General features: G+C 43.0%; 1 protein-coding gene and 1 pseudogene across 2 annotated transcripts; both read left to right on the forward strand.

Annotated features, from left to right (window-relative positions):
* Nucleotides 1–12343: 12343 nt before the first annotated feature.
* On the forward strand, nucleotides 12344–14622 carry LOC104604014 (uncharacterized; annotated as a pseudogene). The gene is made up of 2 exons (XR_016076704.1): nucleotides 12344–13488; nucleotides 13636–14622. The product of XR_016076704.1 is annotated as an uncharacterized LOC104604014 (transcript).
* Nucleotides 14623–19090: 4468 nt separating this feature from the next.
* LOC104604005 (uncharacterized) lies at nucleotides 19091–21408 on the forward strand. Its single transcript, XM_010268214.3, has 6 exons — nucleotides 19091–19425; nucleotides 19528–19626; nucleotides 19748–19789; nucleotides 19934–20063; nucleotides 20881–20982; nucleotides 21108–21408. Exons 1-6 carry the CDS (start codon nucleotides 19213–19215, stop codon nucleotides 21254–21256), a joined length of 735 nt encoding a protein of 244 aa, XP_010266516.1. The 5' UTR covers nucleotides 19091–19212; the 3' UTR covers nucleotides 21257–21408.
* Nucleotides 21409–27163: the final 5755 nt, after the last annotated feature.

Raw genomic sequence — 27163 nt, forward strand, 5'->3', positions numbered from 1 at the left:
TAGTCCTATTTATGGATTATGTTTTGTGCTCTGCCATGAACATTTTACATTACTTAGGCTGCGTTTGGAACGATGCAAATGGAGTGTAAATCCTGTTTAGGGTAAATTTGCATTCTAGTTCATTTTTGTTTGTGTTTGGCAACATTACATTTATGCATTGACAAATGACAGATCAATGTATATTTACATTGATAATAAGATGCAAAGGCTGTGTTTGGAAACGATGCAAATATGTAGAGTGTAAAGTGGTTCATATAAATTGCAAAGTTGGGTTAATTTTGCACTAACAAATTTAATTTCTTACCAAACAAACTTTTATCTTCCCTTAACCCCCCTCCCCCCAACCCTTGGTGGCAGCGGGATTTGATCCCAGGTCTCTACTCCGACGAGTCAGAGAACCTACCAACAAATTTACTTCTTTTTTATTGATATACTTTTACATCTTATTATCAGTGTAAATATGCATTGGTCTGTCATTTGTCAATGCATAAATGTAATGTTGCCAAACACATGCAAAAGTGAATCAGAGTGCAAATTTACCCTGAACTAGGATTTAGACTCCATTTGCATCGTTTCCAAATGCAGCCAAAAGTACATCAATAAAAAAGAAGTAAATTTGCATTCAAGTGGGCTTTTGATAAAAATAAAATATGCTTTATTGAAATTCATGTTTACATCTATTATAGCTAAAAGTCTGTTTGATAAGAAGGTAAATTTGTCAGTGCAAAACTAACCCAACTTTGCAATTTATATGAACCTGATGTAGCGCAATCCAATCACTCCTAACTGGCACTCGTGTGGCTCCCAGAAGACACCTGAGATGAGGAAGAATAAGAAGGATCCCTTGGGGGGCTGCCCGGCGGGGACACTCCGATGCTTAAGTCAGTATTCGGTAGAAGCAAGGAAAAGACGAAAGGCTAAGAGTGTAGATAGCGCGCTACCACTATGTTCAAGAAGTCATAGATTCAAGAAGAAGTTTCTCTTCGGCCCTGAGGGCTTTTTTAGGGACACTCACATTAGGTCGGGCATAACCACCACTGGGCTCCTGCCACAACCGTTACCCGCCAGGGCTGCGCAGGTGGTCGTTGTGGCGTACACCTCTCCCGGGTGAGTGACACGTTTCCAAAGTGGCAGGCATGCCTTTGCCTGGTGAGAGACGTGGACGCAAACTGTCGAAAGGACTGCGACTACGCCGTCAGTAGAGGATATGGCGCAGTCTGACCGGTACGGTTTGTCAATCGGAAGCTTCCTGAAGAGCGCTAGTGCGGCTCGTTTGCGAGCTACTTTCTGCTGAGCTCGAAACACTCTAGGATTACCCTTAATGGAATTGGCCCTCGGAATGACTCGTCCGTTGGGGAGCTCGGACGAGCTAATAACTTTATCTCGCAAGCTAAACTTGCCTCGGAGTATCTCTTTAAAGATAGCATGAGGAGCCCGGAGTTTGCATCACGGCGGACTCCTCCCTTTGTGAGCTGTAACGTAGCAGACTGCTTCGTGGGCCTGGCACCTGGTCACACCGGGCTTCAACACTGGGCTGTCGCTCATGCTAAGTCAGCGTCTACATGTCACCTTTTCATAGGTTGGGTCAAATCATCCTTCATCAATTGCCCCCCACTCCTCGAGTTAAGGGTACTGCCTTAGCGCGGGGAGTCTATGAAGCGTGATGGACTGATTTGACCAAAATTCAAACTTGATTGACTGCCCTCATTAAATGCATTTGCGGGAATCAAGAGATTTTCTGATTTTCCTGGCTTTTCGGAATCCGAAAATGTGCTGAGGTGGCTTTTAACTCCGAACGTCGTGCGGCTGCGACTACCTTAATTATGGAAGACGTGCCGCCAATAGCCTTCGGTTTTCAGAAGGCGTGCGGTCAGGGCGCCCACGGGCCGTTGGATCTGCTTTGATCCGGGCCGTCAATTTGAAAGGGTGGAGACTATAAATAGGGGGCCCCCTCGGGCCCCATTCTCTCCCATGCCATCTCGCTGTCTTTGGATTTTGGGGTCGCACACTTCACCTAGTCTACCCGAGTTCCTTAGTTTGCTCCGTTTCGTCTACTCTAGTGAGTCCCAACCGCTGTCAGCCATGTCTGGGTACCCATACCACACCTATCAGAGGGGCGATAGCCAAGATGATGATGCTCCCTCGAGCTCGGGGGGAGCCTGGGAGCAGATCCCGGAGGCTCAGGAGGCCTCTAGTGACATAGCGTCTACTTCTAGGGGGAGGAAGCGTGATACCTTTGGCCCTTCCTTGATGATAGCGGAGAGACTCAGGTCTCTGATCTGCTACTTTCGCCTCCCTGGGGACCTGGTTTACAACCTCCCTACTGGCAACTTCCCTTGGGAGCATGGTCCCAATGACATAGTAATCTTTCAAGAACAACTCGAGGCTGGCTTGCGTCTCCCCCTGCACCCCTTGATAGTGGAGGTGTTAAATCACTTTAACGTCACCATTGACCAGCTTCATCCCAACGCCATTCGAAACATGGTTGGGACTATATCCCTGTGTTATGTGCCTTCCTTTGGACCTTGATATTTTTGTCTCTATCCTTTGTATAAAGAACGCTGCTCCTGGAATTCCTCTGGAGAGGCGCTTTTATTACCTCTCTCCCCACTACGGCTATTAGCTCTTGTATGAGCTGCCGAATAAGATTCCTGCCTGGAAGTGGGATTACTTTGTGGTCCGTAACCCCGAGGGGTGGCCCTTCCCCACTGCTTGGAGGGGCGCCATCCAAGACCCCGGGGCCGAGCTGGACCCTAAAATTCGGAAAACGATGTTGTCCTAGGCGTCGGTAGGCTTCCTTTGCTCGGACTACTTGGCCGAGGAGAAGCTCGTGCAGGCAAGCTTGAGCCCGGGTAGGTCGGTTTTTTAGGTTGCGTAGTGCCTTGTGACAATATTGTGTACACATGTATTTTGTTTCTTGTCGGACTAATATCTTGTGGTCTTTTGGCAGCCATTATGTCTAGTGCCAATTTGCGCCGCCTTCTCTCGAGCAGCCAGAGGCGTCACGCGAAGAGGACGTGCCCCGACCGGACCCCCCCTTCGGGAAGTACTGAGTTCGGGTCTGCCAAGCCGCTTATACCCTCTCTCCGCCCGAGACTCCGATGCCCCCACCTGAGGGGACTAGTGGGATTAACCTTGGGGGGAATGAGCTCCCTCAGCCGGGGGAGACTCCTTGTAATCCCTTTCAGCCCCGTCCTTACCCTCGGTTTCCAGTGGGAAACTGGGAAGGGGTAAATGATTATCTTGTGGCCCGCCGGAGGAGCCGGAAGGCAATTACTAATGACGAAGTCGCTCAGTGGGGGAATATGGAGCCCGAGGACCTCTCCACGTTTGCCTCTGCCCATTGCATGGTGGTAAGTGACCTTCTCCCCTTCTTCTCTCTTGTTTTGCTCCTCTCGGCTGTCCTCTGATCTTCTTTTCCGTCGGCAGGTGAATTCCGCCATCCACGCCATGGCTCTCCAGACGCACATCCATCGCGTCGACGCCCTCGACCAGCGGGGTGCTAACAAGAAGCTCCAGGGCGAGCTCGACCGGATCCGGGGCGAGCTCCATCACACCCGCAAGGGGAGCGAGTCTCAGGAGCTGCTCGTCCATGACCAGGAGGCTCAAATCGCTCGACTTTCTGAAGAGAGCACGCGTTACAGGGAGGAATCGTCGAGGATGGCAGCAGAGAGGGAGCTCCTTAAGCAGTAGGTGCGAGACTTGGAGTCCACTCTTCTAAATCGGACTCGAAACTTTGATCAGATGGTGGAGCCTGAGAGAGAGAAAGCAGCCTGGGATTTTAAAGACTTCCAGGAATTTCAGGACCTCCAGGCGGAGTATGGTTCGGGTTCGTACCGCTCTGGGTTTAAGCTTTGCCGGTGGCTGGTTCATAAGAAGTTCTCCGGACTCAACCTCGACGGCATTACTATGAAGGGTCTGTTTCCTGAGACGGCGGACCAAGCGGAGGAAGAGGAGCCTAACTCCCCAGAGGATGAGGAGGTGGATCCATGAGGAGGTGTTTCTCTGGACTTCTGGTGGCTTTCGGGTGTCGTAAACCTGATCTTTCACAAGTATTTGGTTAGGCGGTTGTGCCATGTGGTAGTCAAACTTTCTCAAGCTGTTTAGCTCGATTATTGCACCTTCTTTTCTTTTTTTTTGAAGCGATAATGAAAGTTCTTTCCTTCTTCTTCCGAGTATGATGAGCTCCTTGTATCTTTGCTGAGGCGATCTCGATACCTAAGCTAATAGAGCTATTTACACGAAGCGAGGCACCTCCATGGTGCACAAGTCGATTGCTACGTGCACCCGAGCTATTTGTCTGTCGGTTATTCTTTACTTCGATTGTTGTACGAGGACAAGCCACATTTGGTGGGGTTTAAACCCGAGCTGCTTACACTCCTCACCTTGACAAGCTATCATGGATACGACTGGGTCTGACTGCACCGAGATCGTGTTAGCTCGGCATTCTTTGCCCTTAGCCTCTAGGGGTGACTTATAGTTTATTTTTGAGGTTTGCCCATGCCTCAAAGGCGACCGGGTCTTATTGTGCCGAGATCATGTTAGCTCGGCATTTTTGCCCATAGGCTTTGGGAGCGACTTATTGTCTATTTTTGAGGTTTGCCCGTGCCTCAAAGACGACTGGGTCTTATTGCGCTGAGATCGTGTTAGCTTGGCATTTTTGCCCTTAGGCTTTGGGAGCGGCTTGTGGCCTACTCGATTGTTACAGATAGTATTGTCTCTAGTTGACAATATTCCATGCTCGAGGTACTTGTTTCCCTTCAAGGGTCTCGAGCTCGTACGTTCCTTCCCCGAGCACTCGCTTCACTCGGTAGGGACCTTCCCAGTTGGACCCGAGCTTGCCAGTGCCGGGCTCAGGTACCATAACTTTACGAAGGACCAGGTCGCCAAAGCGGAGGTTTCGCCTCTTGACCCTGGCGTTATAGTACCGAGCTACTCTCTGCTGGTAGGCTGCGGTTCTGATGTACGCGAGGTCCCTTACTTCGTCGAGCAGATCGAGGTTGGTACGTAGCTCATCTTCGTTCGTTCGATCACTGTATGCTTCTAGTCGCAGCGTAGGCACTTCGATCTCTGCAGGGATTAATGCTCCGGTGCCGTAGGTGAGATTGAAGGGTGTTTCTCCCGTGGCGGTCTTCTTCGTGGTCCGGTATGCCCATAGAACACTGGGTAGTTCATCTGCCCACAATCCTTTAGCTCGGTCCAACCGTGCCTTTAATCCGCAGAGGATGGCTCTATTCGTGACTTATGCCTGACCGTTTGCTTGAGGGTGTGCGTCTGAAGTAAAGTTTTGTCGAATTCCCATGTCTTGGCACCAGTCTTGGAATTTGATGTCTTCGAACTGTTTGCCGTTGTCGGAAATCAATACCCGAGGTAATCCGAAGCGGCATACAATGTTTTTCCAAAAGAAGTTTTGAACATTTCGGGTTGTGATCGTAACGAGGGGTTCGACTTCTACCCACTTGGTAAAAATAGTCCACTGCTACCACTAAGAACTTCCTTCCACCCGTTGTTGGCGGGAATGGCCCGAGTAGATCGATGCCCCACTGTGCAAAGGGCCACGGACTGGTGAAATACTTGAGGTCGGCAGTGGGTTGGTGGTGAATATTGGCATGTCTCTAGCATTTGTCACATTTTCTAACGAGTTCAATGGCATCTGCCTTCATTGTTGGCCAATAATACCCTTGTCGAAGCGCTTTCTGGGCAAGGGCCCTGCCCCCCAAGTGCCTGCCGCACAACCCCTCATGAGTGTCGCAGAGTACGAGCTCGGATTCGGTAGGCCACAGGAAACACAGATAGGGGAGCGTGTAGGATCTCCTGTACAGCCGCTCGTCTATCATGACTATTTGGCTGCCTGGCGCTGCACCCTTCTGGCTGCACTGCGATCTATAGGGAGGGTCCCGTGTAGCAAGAAGCTCGCGAGCGGGTCAATCCAGCTCGGCTCTGCTTGAACGATTGGAGCGACCTCCTCTGCCCCCTGAGAATGCTAGGCCGAGACAGGTCCTCTATGTACACGGTTCTCATGGTGATGTCGCTAGTGTTGGCTAACTTGGACAGGGAGTCGCCTCAGCGTTCTCCGACCTAGGGATCTGTCTGATGAAGTGTGACTGGAAGTCGAGCAGGGCCTCCCTAACTTTGGTCACGTGGCAATCATGGTTGGCTCGCGAGCTTCATACTCGCCAGTGACCTGGTTAACCACGAGTTGGGAGTCACTACAGATAACAATGTGCTTTTCTTTTACTTCTCTGGATAGGGATAGTCCAGCTATCAACACCTCGTACTCTGCTTCATTATTAGACGCCGCGAACTCGAAGCGTAGCGTGTATTCCAGTTTCGTACTGCTTGGGCCGTATAGAACTATTCCGACTCCGCTGCCCTGTTGGTTCGAGGAGCCATCTACGTGAAGGATCCAGGGCTCCTCATCCCAGCACGCAGTTGGTCGAGCTATGAGAGATGCCAAACTGGCTACTACTTCACGGGGTTCGGACTCGACCGGCCTGGGAGCTTTGGGCTCACCCGAGATGGGAGCCTTGTGCTTAACCGGCCTGGGGACTTCGGGGCTGAATGTGCATTCGGCTATGAAATCTGCTAAGGCTTGGGCCTTAATGGCAGTTCGCAGTTTGTACTGGAGGTCGTACTCACTGAGCTCAACGGCCCACTTCGTCAACCGATCAGAGACCTTGGGCTTAAGCAACACTTGCCTCAGAGGTTTGTCGGTGAGAACGATAATAGTATGAGCTTGGAAGTACGGGCGGAGCTTCCGAGCTGCGATTATCAGTGCATATGCTAGCTTTTCCATCTCCGGGTATCTCGTTTCTGCTCCCTGCAACACTTTACTAACATAAAAGATGGATCGTTGCACCTGATCTACTTCCTTTATTAGTACCGAACTGACCACTTCGTCGCTTGCCGATAGGTACAGTTTTAAAACCTCGCCCTCCTCGGGCCGAGTAAGGTCGGCACACTAGCGAGGTATTTCTTGAGCTCGTCGAACGTGAGCTGGCAGTCTTGGGTCCATTCGAACCCTTTGCTCTTAATTGCCTTAAAGAACGGCAGACAACGGTCTGCCGATTTAGACATGAAGCGGCTCAGGGCGGCTATGCGGCCATTCAACCTCTGAACCTCCTTCAACTTCTGGGGTGGTCTCATATCTAAAATGGCCTTAATCTTATCCAGATTGGCTTTGATGCCGCGCCGATTAACGATGTATCCTAGGAACTTGCCCGAGGTCACGCCGAAAACACACTTGTTTGGGTTCAGTATAATATTAAACTTGCGCAAAATTTCAAAAACAGAATGCAAGTGTTGTATTAATTCGTGTGAAAGTTGAGTTTTGACGACCATGTCGTCTACATAGCATTCTACTTTTCTACCGATTAATGACGCAAACAAATTATTCACAAGCCTTTGAAAGGTTGCCCCTGCGTTTTTCAACCCGAAGGGCATAACCTTGTAAGAGTACAGGCCGAATTCCGTGATGAAGACAGTCTTTTCTTTGTCCACCGGGTCCATCTTGATTTGGTTATAGCCCGAATAGGCATCCAAGAAACTTAGCAACTCGTGCCCTGAGGTCGCATCCACCAAGCGGTCGATTCTGGGGAGCGGGAAGCAGTCTTTTGGGCAAGCCCGGTTCAGGTCGGTGTAGTCGATGCACATGCGCCACTTGCCGTTGGCCTTCTTTACCAGGACGAGGTTGGCTACCCAGCTCGGGTAGTGGACTTGCGGAATTCGAGCTGGTCGCCCCGCGCTACCCCCACACCGAAGTCTGTTGGAAACTTAATAGCCAAATGGTAAGTGGAGACCACCGCCCGTAGGACATGGGTGATCAGTCGACCTATTATGGCATTGTAGGGGGAGGGGGTTGCAACCACCAGGAAGTCGTGCTTGAACCTAACCACGCAAGGCCATGTGCCGACTTCCACAGGTACTGTTATTTTCCCAATGGGTCGGACTTCTTCTCCGCTGAAGCCTACCCAAGGAGTGTCTGTAGGCCTCATGTCGCCTCTCTGCAACTGAAGCTGGTCAAATGCGGCTTTGAAGAGGATGTCGGCTGAGCTGCTAGAGTCGACGAGTACGCGCCTGACCTCGAAGTCGTTGATTCTTAGCTTTATTACGAGCGCGTCGTCGTGGGGGTAATGGACCCCTCGCGCATCATCTTCCGTGAAGAAAATTGGCTCTTCTATCCTTGGTCGTTTTGGGAGGTTCTGCTCCTCCTGGGTGGCCTCACGAACCGACGTCCGAGCTGCTGCTGAAGTGCAACCCGCAACGATCGAACCTCCAACTATCATGTGGATGGTCCTCCGAACTGGCCTCTCCTCCGGAGGCTGCCTCTGCGGTTGTTCGGCCGGCCTGCTGCTGGACTCGGGAGCATCCCTACCGTGCTCCCCTTGCTGACCTGCTTTATTACTATTATTATTATTTTGTACAAAGTTTCTTAGATATCCGCAACGGATGAGTTCCTCTATCTCGTCGCAGAGGTTTTTACAACTCTCGGTACTGTGACCGTGATCTTTGTGAAAACTGCAATACAAATTCTTATTTCTTTCATTGGGATTCCCCCTCAGACGGGGTGGCCACTTCACGTACGGGGCGTCCTTGATTGCCATCAGGATTTCAGCCCGCTTCGCGTTCAGTGGGGTGTAATCAGCTCGATCCGCTACAGGAGGTCAGAATAATTGACCTGGCCTTGCCCCCCGAGTTGTGTCCTTTTTCTTTCGGCTGTCCCCTTGACTGGGAAGCTCTCCTTCCCTCTTTCTTTTTTCAGGCGCGCCCTCGCCCTTTTGGTTGATCTCCTCTTTGGTGGGTATGAACCTGTTCGCAAGCTTCAGAAACTCGGTTATGGTCGTTGGTTGGTTGACGACCATGTGCCATTTGAACTCTTTGTGTGTCACGCCCTTCTTGGCTACCGCTAGGCGTACGGCGGGGTCCAGGCGCGGTATCTGCATACAGGCATCGTTGAACCGCTTGATATAGCCCCAGATGGACTCTCCCTCTCTCTGAACTATGTTGTGGACGCTTTCTTTAGTTTGCGGGCACCGTTTGCTGGTGACGAAGTGAGACATAAAGGTTTGTGCGAACTGCGCCCAACTTTTAATCGACCCAGGTGCCAAATTCCGGTACCACGTGCGGGCCGCTCCTCTAAAAGTAGTGGAGAATGCCACACACATGCACGACTCACTGGCTCTCGCCAGGTGCATCTGTGACTAAAAAGCATCTACATGATCATTTGGGTCAAACGACCCGTCATACTTGTCAAGAGGGGGGAGCTTGAAGTCTTTGGGCATTGGGACGACAAGGAGTTCAGAAGACAGGGGGGATGAAACCGAGAGGAGGGGAGCTTTGACTTCGGCCGAGCTTACCTCTTCTTTGCCCATGAGCTCGGGCAAATCGCAGGTGGCAGATCGGCGGGCTCAGCGGCGGTGTCTCTATTTCCTGGTGGGCTCGGCGTTCGTGCTGTTCACCTCTGCGCTGTCCGGAATGATTTGCGCAGGAAGTAGCCCAGTCTGCTGGTGATGGCTGCGGACAGAGAGGTCTTGCTTGGAGTCTGTTGCCAAGATCTCGAACCAGTTCTCAAGGATCGGGGTTTCAAACTTTGACTGCCGGGGCGATGTAGACCTGGCGAACTGGGGTCCTCCCGACCTGTCCGCCCACGGCAAGACCGGGGTAGCCGGTCTCTCTCGTCTGCCGCGGGAGGAGGCCTGGTTTTTTGGGAGGTTTTAGGGGGCCTCTCCTCGGCGAGCGGGGCGCTCATCCTAGCGGCGGGACTTAGCTTGTTGCGAGGCTAGGTGCCGAGGCGGGAACTACGGCTGAAGTTGAGGTTGAGGCAGTTAAGGGAACTGTTGCTGATATTGATACTGGGAGACCTGGTGCAGTACGTGTTGTTGATAGAGCTGAAATTGCTGGAACTGTTGCATTTGGGCCTGCATGGCCCGCACACACTGCATCAAGTCCTCTAGTTGGTTCAGGCTGGCCGCTAGGGGCACAACCGAAGGTTCGGTGAACGTCGCTCCGACTATAGCTGGGAGCGGGGCGATGATAGGTGCCACTGTGAGAGGCACATTCAAGCTGGGGACTCCGTCTGCTGAGTGGGGGACGGTGAACTGTCCGATACAGACAGTAGGAAGTTGGGGTTGTTCCCTGGAGTTATCCATTTCCGTGCTTCGTCCGACGTTGCTAGAGGAAGCCATGAGCGTTGGATTGTTTCAAGGAAGAAAAGAACTGGGAAAGTTTAGAGAGAAAGGCCTTTTTAAGCGTCTCCCACAGACGGCGCCAATTGATGTAGCGCAATCCGGTCACTCCTATCTGGCACTCGTGTGGCTCCTAGAAGACACCTGAGATGAGGAAGAATAAGAAGGATCCCTTGAGGGGCTGCCCGGCGGGGACACTCCGATGCCTAAGTCAGTATTCGGTAGAAGCAAGGAAAAGACGAAAGGCTAAGAGTGTAGATAGCGTGTTACCACTATGTTCAATAGGTCAGAGATTCAAGAAGAAGTTTCTCTTCGGCCCTGAGGACTTTTATAGGGACACTCACACTAGGTCAGGCATAACCGCCACTGGGCTGCTGCCACAGCCATTACCCGTCAGGGCTGCGCAGGTGGCCGTTGTGGCGTACGCCTCGCCCGGGTGAGTGACATGTTTCCAAAGTGGCAGGCACGCCTTTTCCTGCTGAGAGACGTGGACACAGACTGTCGAAAGGACTGGGACTGCGCCGTTAGTAGAGGATATGGCGCAGTCTGATCGGTACGGTCTGTCAGTTGGAAGCTTCCTGAAGAGCGCTAGTGCGGCTCATTCGCGAGCTACTTTGTGGTGAGCTCGAAACACTCTAGGATTACCCTTAATGGAATTGGTCCTCCGACTGACTCGTCCGCTGGGGAGCTCGGGCGAGCTAATAACTTTAGCTCGCGAGCTACAGTTGCCTCGGAGTATCTCTTTAAAGATAGCACGGGGAGCCCGAAGTTCGCGTCGCGGCGGACTCCTCCCTTTGTGAGTTGTAACGTAGCAGACTGCTTCGTGGGCCCATCACCTGGTCGCACCGGGGCTTCAACGCTGGGCTGTCGCTCATGCTCAGTCAACGTCTACGTGTCACCTTTTCATAGGTTGGGTCAAATCATCCTTCATCAAAACCGTTTTATACTTTACATATCTGCATCGTTTCCAAACGCAACCTTAGGGCTCTGGCTTTAGCCTTTAGGTCAGCTTGATCAAATTTTACCCGAAGATAAGCCTAAGTCTGACCTATGAATATGTCTAATTAGAATCATATTCCATAAGATATGCACACATAAAGAGAAATAGGGTTTTGGGGGGGGGTTAAGTCACATTTTTTTTGGTTGACTGAAATGAGATTCTCATTTTCAAGGGAGGAGGCTGGTGTGATCATTCTCTTCTAATAGGAGAATGCCATTACCATAGGAGGAATGGGAATTGGAGAATCTCATTCCACCCGATTAGGGTATCAATGGACTGGGTTTGTGTTAGATCCTGTTTGAATCAAAATCAATTTGAATGGGCTGGATGACCAATAAGACATATTGAATTGAAACAGTCCAAATTTAATTATTTAAAGAGTAGAGATGTCAATGGACCATGTTTGGTTTGGATACAATCTAAATTAAAAACTAATTTGAATAGGTTGGATGGTCCAATAAAACATTGAATTGGAAAATATTTATCAGATTAGGTTGGAGCTGATCCATCTATAATGAACTGATGTTAGACCGGATCAAGTTGGACCAATATCTGGTCCTACAATTCCAGACCCCTGTTCCTATGAAGCAAACGGACGCTAATTGAATTTCGCAATTGTTGTTCGGCTTGTTATGAAAACCTAAATAACTGTTGATCCAATTTAAAAGTGAATAAAACATCAAGTGAAAACAAGATCAGGTTACCCATGCCCATTGAAGAATTTCAACCGGACTTAGGCTTGGGTTTAGGCCCGTTGAAAGCTTAACAAATTCCAGATCATTTAGTATTGTAACGGCTAGATTTATGTACAATGTGTATTTAGACATGAGATGAAAAATATTACTTAAGGCCTAACATCCGGGTTAGGTTTCAATATACTGCTTTATTGCTTAATATGGGATTCCGTGCTTCCTTATGTGGAGTAAGGATGCGTTGGCACTGGCACCGTGGAGTTTCGTTGTAGCATGGTAGAAGTACTGCTTCATTAATTGATCATTAAATGTTATTTTGCTCGCTCAACTTAAAAAGGTTGTATTAGGGATGCTTATTGCCTTGTTCCTTAGTCAAATAAGGTCCTCGAGATTGAAGATATATTGTCGTTGAGAGCAAAGAAATCAATTTTAATGCGGGAATACCAAAGGCTACGTGTCATCTCCACTCCTCCATTTTCATGAGTTTAGATCCATCGGAACTTCTTTTATTTACAATCTTCAGTTCACACACAGACACCCCTCCAAGCATCTTTAACTTAACACCATGGTTGACCCAATATTATCAGTGGAGATATCACCCAAAATTAACCAAACAAAGAAGCTTCTCTATCTTTTGCTCCATTGGCCTCTTGATCTCTCTCGCCTTCATTTTCGTCTTTCTTGATTACCTCCAGTACTTGCAGTCCCCATTTCATAATTTTCAACAACAGAGAGATGCCCTTAACAGAACTCTGCACTTTAATAGCACTAACGAGGTCCAGACCATGGCCTCCAGGCTCCGAGACTCGGTCGTGTTCCTTCCCCTCAAGGATCTCAGATTTGCGGACACCGCCATGGACGGCCACACCTGGTTTATGAGCTACCTGAACGATACACAAGACAAGGAGGGCGAAATTGAATACCTATACTTTCCTTCTAAGGCATCAAAGGGCAGACTACTCTGCCTTTCAGGACATGACACAACTGACGGCGGGAAAAACTTGTATGCCTTGGCATGGCCGGATAGTCTTCCAGAAAGGGCGACGCTCATGAAGGGCTTCACCTTCGTCTCCGACAACTACTACGACTACAATAATCTGTGGCACGGGTTGACGGCAATGGTTTCGTCAGGTGGTCCAAGAGGGAGGGTTGGTGCACCCATCCTACAAGGTGGGTTCTGTTCCACAAGGGAGAGCTCAGAACCAAAATGGGTTCGTGGCTTGAGAATGTCATGGAGGCCACTTTTGGTAAGGTCAAGGTGGAAGGGTTCGAAGATGCTGCCGCTGGTGGACCATCTTGCTTTGAGAAGGCTGTCGTGATGAGGCACAGCTGGAGGAAGATGGAGAGAGAGAAGATGGTGGAGGTGTATGATGTATTGAGGTGCAAGGCAAGGACGTTTTGTAACATGAGCCTGCCGCTGCCGGTGAGGAGGAGAGCAGAGGGGGTTAACAAAGGACCGATTATTGGGTTGACGATGTTGCTGAGGAGGGGATCGAGGTCCTTTAGGAATGAATCGGCTGTCGTTGGTATCTTCAAAAGGGAGTGTTTAAAGCTGGGTGGTTGCTGCAGGTTAAAGGTCGCTCATTCCGATGACCTCAGCTTCTGTGACCAGGTCAGTAGCAATTAATTAATACTTCCCTGGCCTCTTTTCTTCTTTCTTCCTTGCAAATTGCAATTGCTTGATTTCTTTCTAGCTTGCTAGCTAGTCTGTGATATCTGGGGGGGCCGGAGGGATGATTAATTGATCAATATAATTCAGGTGAGGTTGATGGGTACAACAGATATACTTGTGTCCCCGCACGGGGCGCAGTTAAGCAACATGTTCCTGATGGAGAGGAACAGCAGCGTGATGGAGTTCTTCCCAAAAGGATGGTTAAAACTAGCAGGTGTAGGACAGTATGTGTTCCACTGGATGGCCAGTTGGTCGGGGATGAGACATGAGGGTGCATGGTGGGATCCCAACGACTACGGCGATGAATGCCCATACCACGATGATGATCATCACCGTTGCTTCGGCATCTACAAGGATGGCAAGATCGGGCACAACGAAACCTTTTTCGCTCTGTGGGCTAGGGACGTGCTCAACAAGGTGAAGTTGAACAAGATGAATGAAACCAGAGCCACAGCCAGCCCCCCATCTATGAAAGAATCCACGGATCAATTAATGTTGCCTAATTGCACCAGCACCAAAACGGGGTGATTTTTCCCTCTTCCCAATCTACATATGCCTCTCTTCTCTTCCATTTCACAAACTATCCGTACGTCTTCATCTTCCACATACACCAACATCACCTGCATGGACTTCTCTGAGATTTGGCTCACCTGCTAGCTCCTCGATCCCTTTTCAACCAATAACACGCTTCTGATTCTTCTCAGCTCCATCTCTTTGAAGCCTTCAGCAACTCTAATCATAAGTCAATTTTGTTAATCTCTCTTTCTTTGATACCAAAAGATGAAAAAAAAAATCCATGAATCTTGGTTTCCTGTTCTATTTCTTTTTTTCAAAATTTGAGTTATCTTCTATAGGTGAAGTTGATAGAGTATAGAAAGATGGGTGCATCACAACAAATTTATCGATATTTCCACTTGATCCAAAGCTTGATGGTTTCAAAGGAGAATTTGTGGCTTTTGCTGCTTTACTAATCTGATATTTTAGTAGAGTTATCGGAGAAAAAATTTGTAAGAGTCCAACTTCTATGTTGATGGAACTGTAATTAAGTAGCTCCTTTGAGGGTCACATGACTTACTTAACGTCACTGCTCATGGTCTGGATTCACCTGAATCTGATAATTTAAATCGAGATTATCCAAAATGAGAGCCCATTCTATCAAAAAACTTTGTTACATTCATCTAAAAAAAATATGGATCATCTTTAAATATTATTAGAAGCCACTAAACAAGAATAGACATTAATTGGACAGCAAACCCTGTATCAACCTCATATTCCATCAAAGTTTTTCAACTGGTAAGGTTTGGCGCGCTCAGTTAAAGAATAAAAACCTATTCGGGAACCTCATGTAGCAACTTAAGCTTTTAGGTTTTTGGATGATTGTCTGAGAGGCTAAGGGAGTATTATGTAGTGTGGATGAGAAATTGGTGGGTGTAGACTCATCCATACCACACGCTATGGCATGGACTAATCTACACCACACCACAGTCCATAGCTATTCTGAATAAGGCTGCAACTTGGGCCGGGTTGATCCAAATTCAACCAAAAAATCGGGTCGGGTTGATGCTCAGGTTAGGGTAAGAGTTGGAATTTATGAATCCGACTTTACTTAGGATTGGGTTAGGGTTAATCCCTTGGGTAACCCGGCCCAGCCTGAACCCGACTCTATAGCCCCCACCAAATATAGGACCGCTTGCCTATATTTACTTAAGATTGAACGGGTGGATGGTTTGACCGCTAGGGTCAATGGGTTGTTGACTTTTTCAACGGTTTTTGGCCAAAAACCGGGTTTGGGGTAAAATAGGACTACTTGCCTAGATAGTTCTAGGGTTGAACAGTCTGACTGTCCAGGTCAACGACGTTTCAAAAACCTTGATTTACACAGTTAATTATATATATATATATATATATATATATATATATATATCTAATTTTTGCATTTTATATGATAAATATATTGAAAAATGCATAAGTTAATTAATATTAACCAATAAATATTAATTTTTTATAAAGACAATAGTAAAATAATTAAAAATTTTAAAAATATATTTTAAATATTGAAAATATAATTTTATCGATAAAATATTAAAATTAAAAAAAATAAAATAATTAATATTTTATTGACAAAAATATTAAAATGTGAAACAGACAATAACGTAGCCTTTCAAAGAAAGTATGAAATAAATGATCAAAAATCAAATGTGAATGATCCCTAACCCGTAGATGAGAAATTAAGATGTAGACGGGACTTGTCTACAACCGAATGCGACCAAATGATCTACACGATTCCGAACAACTAAATTAAATAGAAATTAATGATGAATCCAACCCAATCCTATATAGGGTTACAGCAGTCGATTCCAATCCATCCCGCCCTGTGAAATTCAGAACATTACCCCTATATTTAGTGAAATAATCAAGTAGGAGAGAGTTACACAACACTATCAAAAGCAACATTACAACACCCATAACAATAGCAATATGGAAAAGGAAGAAAGATTTGTCTTACTGGTGTCAACAGGTCAATCGGTCAGGTTCCCTTTTTTTTTTTTTGATAAACAGGTTCCCTCAACTTGAAAATATGATTGTTCATCACCAAAATAGGGTTGGGTTACGATTAGGTTTGGGTTGATCATTTAATCCGGCCGCAGATTTATACGATATATATGTATGTATATATGATATAATATATTACTATGAAATATTCAATTTTATAATTATGATCATAAAAGTAAATTAAGCCCTGGTGCAGGACAGGCAGGCCTCAAAGTGTTAATGCCTTGTAAAAACCTTCATCCCCAGTCAACGCAGGTTTTACAGTTAATCGGACTCATTAACAGTCCTAAATCTATCTCTATCGACCCCACCCCTTTATCAAATAATAGACCCTATGTTTATGAATTTAGATCAGGCTGGTCGGTTGGACTGTTGACCCAAACCTATATCTTATTTGGTCATACCTTAAAAAACCAGAATAGATAGAAAATCGCCCAAAACAGGCTAATTGACCAATTTGAACCCTTGGCAATTACTTCAAAAATCAAACAACTCGCCATCTGTCCACTATATTCAAATATTTTATTATTTGTATAATATATTATTTATAATATTTTTTTAACTTGTAGTATATATGTATATTTCATGTCATCATGATTTGATATTCAGTTTAATTGGCTACTTGGTTACGAACCTCTGTCCTGTGAATTTTTTTCTTTTTTTCGTTCTTTGTCTAATTTAGGTGGCATTCGGTAGTGTAAATATTGTGGACAAGAATGATTCTATTCACGGTAAGATATGGTGTTTTGCTACGTGTGGATAATCCCCGTCTATAAAATAGGATAAGGATGGGACACACCCCAATTGATCGTCCATAGTATTTTCTCGTAGATGGTCCATAATATGGTGTAGACAGTTTGTGGGAAAGTCAATGTAACGCACATGTGTTACACTGGTCCAATTACTCTCATTTTATTTAATCTTTTTATAATTTTTAAATTTTTAACTTTTTAAATTTTATCAATAAAATAATAATTTTTAATGTTAATTCTAGGACAAGTCCGACGGTTCTCCTTCTCAATTATTTTCATTATTTAAATATTAATTTTTTAATATCTTTATTAAGAAAACAATATTTAAAATATTGTTTTATTTTTTAATATTTAAAATAATATTTTTTTTAATTATTTTAAAAATACAATTGTATTTCTACATATTGATGCCTTTTTTTTTCAATTTATTGACCATATAAAATACAAAAATTAGAGATTTATGACTGACTCTATAGATCTCCCATAATTTCTCATCCACGCCTATAAAATGCAAAAATTAGAGATTTAGGATTGTGTGGATCGGACCGACTTTGTAGATCTCCCATAAATCTGAATCTTGAGATCAATGGTTTGGTAATCAATGGTGAAAATAGATTGGATTTCATCACCTCATTGCAAAATTCCACCCTTCTACAAGTTTTTTCTGTTGCTACAAACCAACTCACTGGTCCTATTCCCTCCTCCATAGGTGATCTCCTCAACTCAGCTTTCTCTGCTAGTAATGGGTGAAAATCACCTTCAAGGAAATATACCAAAAGAAATTGGGAATCTACATGGTCTCATAATGTTGTCTATAGAATCAAATTCCTTAACCAGGAACATTCCTTGAATGTTTGAAAACCGTTATTTTTGTTGTAGCCATTTCACCTAACTTCATTGAAAAAGACAATGAACATTATAAAGAAAAAAGGTAGTTTGGACATTTAAGAAACTTTAAACAATGAAAATTTTTTTAAAGTTAACTGGCAGAACATTAACAGAAGGAGGTCTCTGTCTAACGGCTAAAGTTTAGAAGGGCCTTTGTCGCAAGAAAAAATATAGGCGGGACTTTGTCATTGACCCCATACTACAAGTTAATTTACCCAAAAATAAATTGAAAAAGATTTTCATTCAGTTATTTTATTTTTTTTAATTGCCAAACTATTCTTTCCTCACTTATTTTGAATAATTTATGATTTGATTAATTTTTGGGTCATTTACTAAACACCCCCTATAGTTTCATGAATACCTTATAGTTTGTGTTTGACTAAAACATCTCCTATAACTTGCAATCAATTTACTTAATTGACTTTCCATTATATTAAAGTTGAAAATGACAGTATTAACACTAACATCCATTCAAATAAATTTAACCAAACTCAACTAAAAACAAAGAATCCATTTTTTCTCCTAGTAAAACATGGACAACCACTCTATTTTTCTCAATTTGGTCAATTTTGTTTTTCTATACAAAAAAGTGTTAGGGGTACTTTTGGAATAAAAAACCATGCATCCATACCCTTGAACATTTTCCACTTAGTTTAGGGGTAATTTTGGAATAAACAACCATGGGTACATTTCCCACCTAGCTTAGGTGATCATATTATTATTTTCATATGGCAAAACAAGTAGTTCTTAATGAAAGGTTGATTAAGTAAATAGGTTACAAATTATAAGAGGTGTGCTAGTAAAATGCAAACTATAGGGTAAGTTTAAGTAAATCTGTGAAACTATAAGGGGTTTTCTACTAAATGACCCTTAATTTTCTAAACATAACATTAAAGTCCTCTCAGTTGTTCCAATAGATCCTTGCAAATTTTTTGTTAGGTTCAATATTCAAATGAAAATGGTAGAGGTTTCCTTCTAGTGGATATAAATTTGGTTTTATTTGGTTTCTCTTAATTTATTAAAGAAAGGAGTAGATAATTTTTATATTTTTAGATGAAAAGAAACATTCATATTAGTGAAATTAGTGAAATGAATTAAGAATTAGAAAAGAACTTTTATATACCAAGAAATGGAAGTATTTTCGTTCAATTAGGGTTTAAGAGAAAAGTGAAGGAAAAGAAAATAAGGAAAATTTTGGTAATTTGACGTATTCTGTCATAATTTGACGTATTCTGTCATCTAACATAGAGGTGAGGGGGTTTTTGTCGCAAATTGAAAATTAGGGGGTTTTTATTGCACATAAAAGTTCAGGAGCTATTTTGTCACTCCATCCCATAGCAGAAAGGGCATTTGTAATTTAGCCAAAAAAACCTAGCGGTGGTGCCAAGGAGGCTACGAACCAAGGAAAGAGACCAGATTTCTTTGCCTGTTTTAAGTTTAGCGGGGAAACCTCCACATTTAGCAGAGAGGCATGGGAAACGAAGAGAAGAAACCCAGATTTCTCTGCCTTCATGGTTTCAGAACAAGCGCCAAAATTCTCAGAAAACAGGTCGGAAAATGGCCGGAATCTGTGCTCGAGAAGATGGATCTCGTATTCGTCGACGCTCCTTTCCCTGCCGAAGGAAAATCCGATGTCGAGGGGATTTTCGATCCTCCGTATTTGGAATGGTTTCAATTCGACAAGGTTAGATTTGTTATTCTGAATTCAATTCGCTCTTTTGTTTTCTTCTGCAACGTCATGGATTCAGTTACAATTTCTGTTTCACTTTCCATTGTTTGTGTTTAGGAATTTGTGCAGTACAGGAACTTACAGGAGTGCCTTCAATACATCGAGGATTATATGATCAAGCACGGACCATTCGATGGCCTACTAGGTTTTTCCCAGGTATTCCGCATATTGATTCATCGCCAAAAGTTTTATTCCATATATAACTTTTTTTTCTTTTTCCATTGGTGTCGATTCTAACGTTGTCGTTGTTTGTTGTTCTTGTTCACGAACATTATAGGGAGCAATTCTCTCGGCTGGTTTACCGGGTCTGCAAGCGAAGGTAACGCCTCTGCAAATTCAAAGTCTATGCTTTTTCTTTTTTTTTTTTTTCCTGGATCTAAATAAAAACAGTGGTTGGAAAATAAAATCTTAATTATTTACTGGGATTTGTTATCGGATTAAAGACTTGACTTATTGATGGCAGGGATTGGCTCTAACGAAGGTCCCCAAGATTAAATTTCTGATAATAATTGGAGGGGCAAAATTTCAGTCGCCAACAGTGGCGGAGAATGCATATTCGTTGCCCATCGAGTGTCCTTCTCTTCACTTTTTAGGTAGGTACTTTTCGCCTTTAGTCCATCGGGCTCAGAGATCCTGGAATCACGTGCTCCCTATGTTTTCAACCCTTGGATTGGAATCCTGGTGGTTGGTTCGACCATTGTGATGATTGACAAGTGGTCTCTGAAGCTTTAGGAAACACATGTTTCTCTGTGTGGCTAGAAACTTTTATACGTGTTTCCAGTTTCCCCTCACAAATACAGTAAACACGTGTGAGAACTGAAAACGAATATTTTTTTATTTCAACACCGACATTGATGTCGAACCGGAAAGTTGTTCCATTTCCGGCTTGACGATTCAACCGGAAGATCACCTCCTGGTGACTGGTGTAACGATAACAACGTCGGAACCCGTGGCCGTGATCCATTCACATTCAGACTGTTCACCAGACCGGCCGTCAATGGGGATGTGATTTGAGATAGTCCGGAGACGGGCCCCTAATTTAATCAGTCAGCCAGTTTTATAAAAAAATGTCAAGGAACATTTTTAGGAGTGTTTCAGATTTCGTCTTGTATACCGTTGCTGTTAATTTTAAGCATGGTTCCCTCTGTTTTCACTGTAAAAGGGGCAGGAATATTTTCAATCTGTAAGCTACTCAAGCTGAGTTCATGGCTGCACACTAAGTGAGTCCCTTTGAACTTAGTTGTGGGCAACATAACTGGTGTCCAAAAAGTTGAGAGGAGTCATCAGTTGAAACTTTAGACTGAGTTTGGCATCTCCAACAAAAAAAAAAAAAACAAAAGAATATTTAAACTGTTGCATTTATATGGCATCTGCAGTAAACAAGTTTACATGAAATGAAACATATTCCAGGTGAGACAGATTTTCTGAGACCACATGGGACTAAACTCTTGGAATCATTCGTCAACCCTTTCATAGTTCATCATCCCAAGGGGCATACCGTCCCAAGACTTGGTAATTGAACATCTTCTTTTATTTTTAATTTTCCCCCTTTCTCTGGATAATTTTCTTTATTGCAAATGGGTTGCTTTTTGATTATTCTCATTTTTTCCTTATCTTTTGTTTCCAATTTTTTCCAGATGAAAAGAGTCTAAATATTATGCTTGATTTCCTCGAGAAGATCCAAAAGGCAATGTCTTGCAACGGAACTGCTGATGACAAAAAGGAGGAAAATGCCAAACCAGCAAATGGATGTTTATGGAAATGCCAAGACTTCCCACAAAGTTAGTAAAGATGTGGCATATGAGCCGGAAGACAAAGCATATATTTATTCTGCTTTTTTTTTCTCCTACTGGATTTATCATTTATCTCTATGGGAATGGGATTCCCCATGTCAATTATGACATTATGCAAGTAAATGACAACCATGATTTTCGGTTACCCCATTAAAGTGGAAACCTTCTTCGTCAAGGGTTGGAGATGAGAGGGAAAAAGCAAGTGAAACTGAACCTGTTTTCTTCTATTCAAAAGTGAGAATATATTAGGAATCGGTGTAAAGCAAGAATGGTGTAAAATTTTTTAGAGGCTCGATTTTATAAATTTGTTATATTATTTATTTTTTATAAAATATATATAAGATGAAAATAATTAAAAAATATTTGTATTTTTTTTTGTTTTTTCTTTATTTAAATTGGTATATTTTATTTTTTAAATAGTTTATTAATTTTTAAAGAAAACAATTCGGATCAAATCAGATCCAATGATCTGATAGGATTCGAACAGATCGAGTCCTATCAGATCCGATCGAATTTTTGGATCAGATTGGATTCGAATAATCCATGATTCAAATTTGATCTGATCCGTTTGCATCTCAAACTTAAACCTCCCTTCAAATTACTCATAAATACTAAAAAATCTAGGGGTGCAACCAAGGTTCAAAAAATTGATACAATACGCCCTATATCGGGCGTATCGTACCGTATCTTTTGTGTTTTGGGATTCCACCCTTTTTTAATAAAAAAAAACCCTTTTTAACTCTCCAAAAACCAAAATTTAAAGAAAAACTAAAAAAAAAAGGTTATACGTTTGAAAGAATTTGTATTTATATTTGGCTATGATGTTAGAAAGACATGATACTGGAAAAATGACTAATTTGGGGGTATTCATCAAAATTCATGGAATGGTTTGATTGATCCAAGTTTTTTTAATGCCCCATCTTTCCGATACACATCAAAATTTTATTGAATTTTATAAATAGAATTAATTGAAAATAAGTATAAATTTCATTTACAAAATATACATGTACATATTTTATACATATGCACATGCATACTTTATAAATAAAATACATATATATTCTTTTCGGGCAGGCTCGTGTTGGGTTGAGCCTGAACTGGGCTGGGCCAGTCTTGGGTCAGGCTTAAATCACCTGAGGCATCAATTCAAATATAACTCAAATTTAGCTCAGGCCTGAGTTTTCTAGTCCAAGCCCGACCTGCAGTCCAAAAACTTAGACCAACCTATGCGAAAACTTGGCATGGATCAGGTCAGGGTCGGGTTGGAACCGCCCAAGTTGCGCACCCCTACTAAAACCTCCCCTTTCATTTGAAAAAGGAGCATGTGTTCCGTTCTCAGATTACATCACCGGGTAAAGACCTCCCATCCCTAAATAATATGTCACCTCCATTTATATGTGACTAGCATGTGACTAAATTTTTTTCAGAAACTCAGTTTAGTCCCTTTTCTTTAACTTCATCAGAACTAAAAATTGTTCACAGTTTACTTCACTGCTACAACTCCGGGTTCGTCAAAACTCAAAAGCCCTCGCACAAGCCAAATGCATAGTGGAGCAATAATTGAGTTTCATGACCTTTTAGAATGGGTAAGAGTAGAAGTGTAAATCGGAAACGCTGCTGTCTGTGGCTCAGTCCAATAGTCCACGGGCCGTGACAGGTTTGGGGTTTCAAGTTAGTGGGTCGGGCTAATACGGCTCACTCTATCGTACCATGCTGCCCATAGCCTGTGGGTTGGCATGGCCCGGCCCACACACATACATACTTTTTCAAATTTTTAAATAACTTTGATCTGATCCACAACCCGGCTCAGACCAAGACTCAATCCACGGACCGGCCTGGTCCAGCATGACCCCCTGCGGGCTCAAGCTGTGGGCCATACCAGACCAACCCTCCAAAATATTCTAAAAGAGGGAGGTATGGCCCGGCTTGCACTATCCATGAGCTGCTGTGGGCGTGTCATACTAACCCAGCATGGCCTGTTTTACACCTCTAGCTAAGAGAACAAATCCGTAGCCCTTTTCATCTCCATGATCTTATGCATCATTAAGTCATTTTCGGTTTTAATAATGCCTTATATCTTATCCTACTTCTACAGCTGATTTTTTGTTGTACACACCATTTTTTGGTGTGGGAGTGAAAATAAAATATGGGCAAAAACTGTGATTTGGCCCTCCTTTTGACAATTGCACAAGTATAGGCTGCAACTAGGGCTATCAATGGACCAGATATTGGTCTAATTCGGTCTGGTTCACTATGAATCTTTTACAGATGGATCAGGTCCAATTCGGACCATTTTGGATTGATCCAGTTCAATGTTTGGACCGTCCAAACTATTAAAATTGGTTGTAATTTAGATTGGGTCCAACTCAGACCCGGTCCATTAAAATCCTTACTCTTATCTTATATCTATGGACAGGATATTGTTTCAATCCGACCCCACCTGCTATTTATCCATTACAAATGGATCAGGTCCAATCCTATCAAATAAATACTTTATACCATTAAGTTTGGATCAGTACAATCTAATGTCTTATTAGTTTATTTATTCAATTCAAATTAATTTTAAATGGTATATTTTTTTCTTTTCACTTTTTTTTTTCTCAAAAGGACTTGTGTCTAATCAGGATCTGTAAATCATGCTGTTCCGGGCCCGGCCTGTCACTGTAGGACGTGGGCCATGCTACATCACACATCAATTTTATATATATATATATATATATATAATTTTATTATACAATTTTATTTCAATTATATTGTAATATTTTTTTATTCTATTTTATTATTTCATATATAAACAATTGTATATCTCAAAATTCACACAAAATAAAATAAGTTTTTTTTTTTTAATTCTTTGTCTATTTTGTAAATTTATTATAAAATTTTCATTACTTTTTTCAAATTTTTATAAAAATGCCTCTCATTGCCTGGACTAGTCCAAGGCTGAGCCCACAGCATGGCATGGCCCAGCATGGGCTTTCCATGGTTCGTGTCTGGCCTGACATCTAAAGTCATGCCGTGCTGATTCAGCAGGGCCCAATTTACACCTCTAGCCTAATCTAACCTATATTGGTAGCAGGGTATATAATTGGCTTATAAGCTTATCCAACCCCTTACGCTCTTTGGGCCAAAACCCAAAAGATAAATTCATATACAAAGAAAAAAAAATCTGATTCAAATATTCCCCAATTTCCCCAACCCCTGCTTTGTGGCTTTGTGGCTTTCTCACGGTGAGAAGTCCACTGTATCTACTGGAGTTGAGTGAAGCTACTACAGAAGTGAGAGATGGAGAGCTTGCGACTCACCGTATGAAGTGGTTAGACACCCCAATTTGTTTTTGTTTTAGAAAACAGAATTTTGTTGGTTTCAAAAAGTATGCCTTGTTTTTTAAAACAAAACAAACTTGTTTTGACATCTGAAAACAAAAACAAAGTTCACGAACATGTTTTTGTTTTATTGCTGAATGACAATTTTGAAAACAAATGAAAACAAAACCAATCATAATGTCGAACACCCCTTCCCCTTTAATAGAGAGTGTCCTGATAACTACCGAAATTATTATGACCTTCAGTGTAGAATTTGATTTCAATTCTAAACAGAGATTTCTAATTTCTATATATACCATGGATCTTACTGACTATGGAGCTCTCTTCCTTTACTGGAAGTGGTGATGATAACCTCCGATGGTACGTGCTTTTAGATCTGGGGTGTGCTCCTACATGTGTTGTGACTAATCCACGGCAATTGTTCATTCAGGCTATTGTGGAGAAGGTGGAAGCTCTGGATGCAGACGTGTGAATCCATTTTTTCTGGTCAAAAGGTGGGAATATCTGGTGATTGATTGTCTGTAGGGGTGGCAACGAGGTGAGATTTTTACGAGCTATTCAAATTTGGTTTGGCTTGGTTTCAGTCAAGCTTGAGTCCAATCCAACGGCTTGATTAATAAACGACTCGAGCTTGAACCTAATAGAGCTCGGCTTGGGAGGTTCGTGAGTCGGTTCGAATATATATATAATAAAATTATAGAAAATAATATATATATAATAAAAATATTATAATTATTAATTTTTAAATATAAAATATTTTTTATATATAATTTTGATTTTTATAATAAAATATTTATAAAATATATAATAAATATTTTTATAAAATATATACTGAGCCGAGCCGAGCCGAGCCAAATTCGAACTTATGAATTTTTTATTCGAGCCAATCTCGAGCAAGAGCCTTGTAGAATAGTCTCGAACCGAGCTCAAGCCTGATACTATTCAAGCTTTTGCTATGACGGTTAATAATCTTGTTTTCTCGTTTATTAGGCCTAATTGTGTGTAATATTGTAACTAATAGTTTCGTTGTTTTTTATTTTATCTTCTAATGTGTTAGGGAATGGTTTGGAGATCCATAACTCAAAATAATAATAAAAAAGTAAGAACCTTCTAACTAACGTTTTTAAAACCGGACGAGATAGGGAATTGTTCTGGAACTGGTTCCTGAGTCAAATGATCTGCTTATTCGGTTTGAATGGATGATGTGTTCTGACAAAAAAATAAATAAAAAATAAAAAACAAAAAAGAAAGACCAAAAAGCATTGTGTAGGTCGACTGTGATTTTAGCCAAAGAAACAACTTTGAAGTAAAACAGAACCAATAAGATAACCGATTAGCGGTTTTTCGGTCCAATCGGCTTTTGAAAACACTGCTTCTAACACAACAACATTTAGCTTGCAGTAGTATAATAATCTTTTTGAGGTGTCCATTGGGCATAACGTTCAATACTTTTATGTAATATGGGAGGTTTTAAAGAGTGGGGAGGTTTAAATGTTTATCAGCAAAGTCAAATAGTCTCTTACTAGGTTAGTTAATTCCAAGCCCGGCCCACATATGAATTAAGGTGGGGCTGGGTCCGACTTGGGCTAACCTATCTTTGTTTGGCCATTGTTTCTTTTTCATTTGTTGGAATTTCTTTAGTCGCTATATATTTTTTTTAATTGGATTTTCTTTTAGTCTTTCTTATTTCTTCCCTTTAACAATCTTATTTTGGCCACATGGTGTTGGTACATGGTAGTACCCTCGTTAGTGAAACTATGTTACAAACTGGACTCATAAGTATATCTATATCTTATATATACTCACAACACAAGGCAGGATCAAAGTGAAAATGGGCCTAAAGCCCATCAAGATGGCCTGGCTATAAGCGTATGAGTGCCCAGTGAAATGCATTGTCGTCCACCATGGAAGATGAAACAAATATGTGAGCAAAGGTTCTTTCCGGTGGTGGTTGTAGTCATGCTATTGACGACCAGACCATGATGAGTTTTAAGTTCAACAGCAGGAATTCCACCAGGCAGCCGCTACATGTCGCCAAACAAAATTTCGTACCATTGAAGGCAAATGAGAACATACAGAGCAAGTAGTCCTTGGTGCTCAGCTCTGTGGTTTCAGGTTAGTATGTTAGGTATGGTCTTTATAGAGACTTATAAATGGCACGATGTTTGGCATTAGGCATTTTATTGGCCAAAAACAAAAATTGGCCTAGTCTCAGCCAACCCACCTTAGATAATCAGGAATCAGGAATGGACCTAATTCGTGCCAGACAACAATAAACTGACCAATGGCATGCAGGTCCTGCTCGACGAAGCCCTTGTTAAAATTGTTACCCATCAAAACTCCAATCTTCCATGCACATGCATGTTCAATTTACTAGTGTTTCTTGAAACTTCCTTCGAAGTAAAATTGTCATCCACCAAGTCTTGTTTCAATTATGTAGGGATGATGCCTATTTTGTTATTCTATTACACACAAAAATACAATATCATAAATGATGGTGCGCAATCCGGCTGGTCCTAACTGTCAACGACCTTGCCTCTGAACGGAGCTGCTAGGAGCCTGAAACAAAGAAGATGG

This window comes from Nelumbo nucifera, chromosome 5, assembly GCF_055504915.1.
Source record: "Nelumbo nucifera cultivar China Antique chromosome 5, China Antique-T2T, whole genome shotgun sequence".
In the NCBI taxonomy this organism is placed as follows: Eukaryota; Viridiplantae; Streptophyta; class Magnoliopsida; order Proteales; family Nelumbonaceae; genus Nelumbo; species Nelumbo nucifera.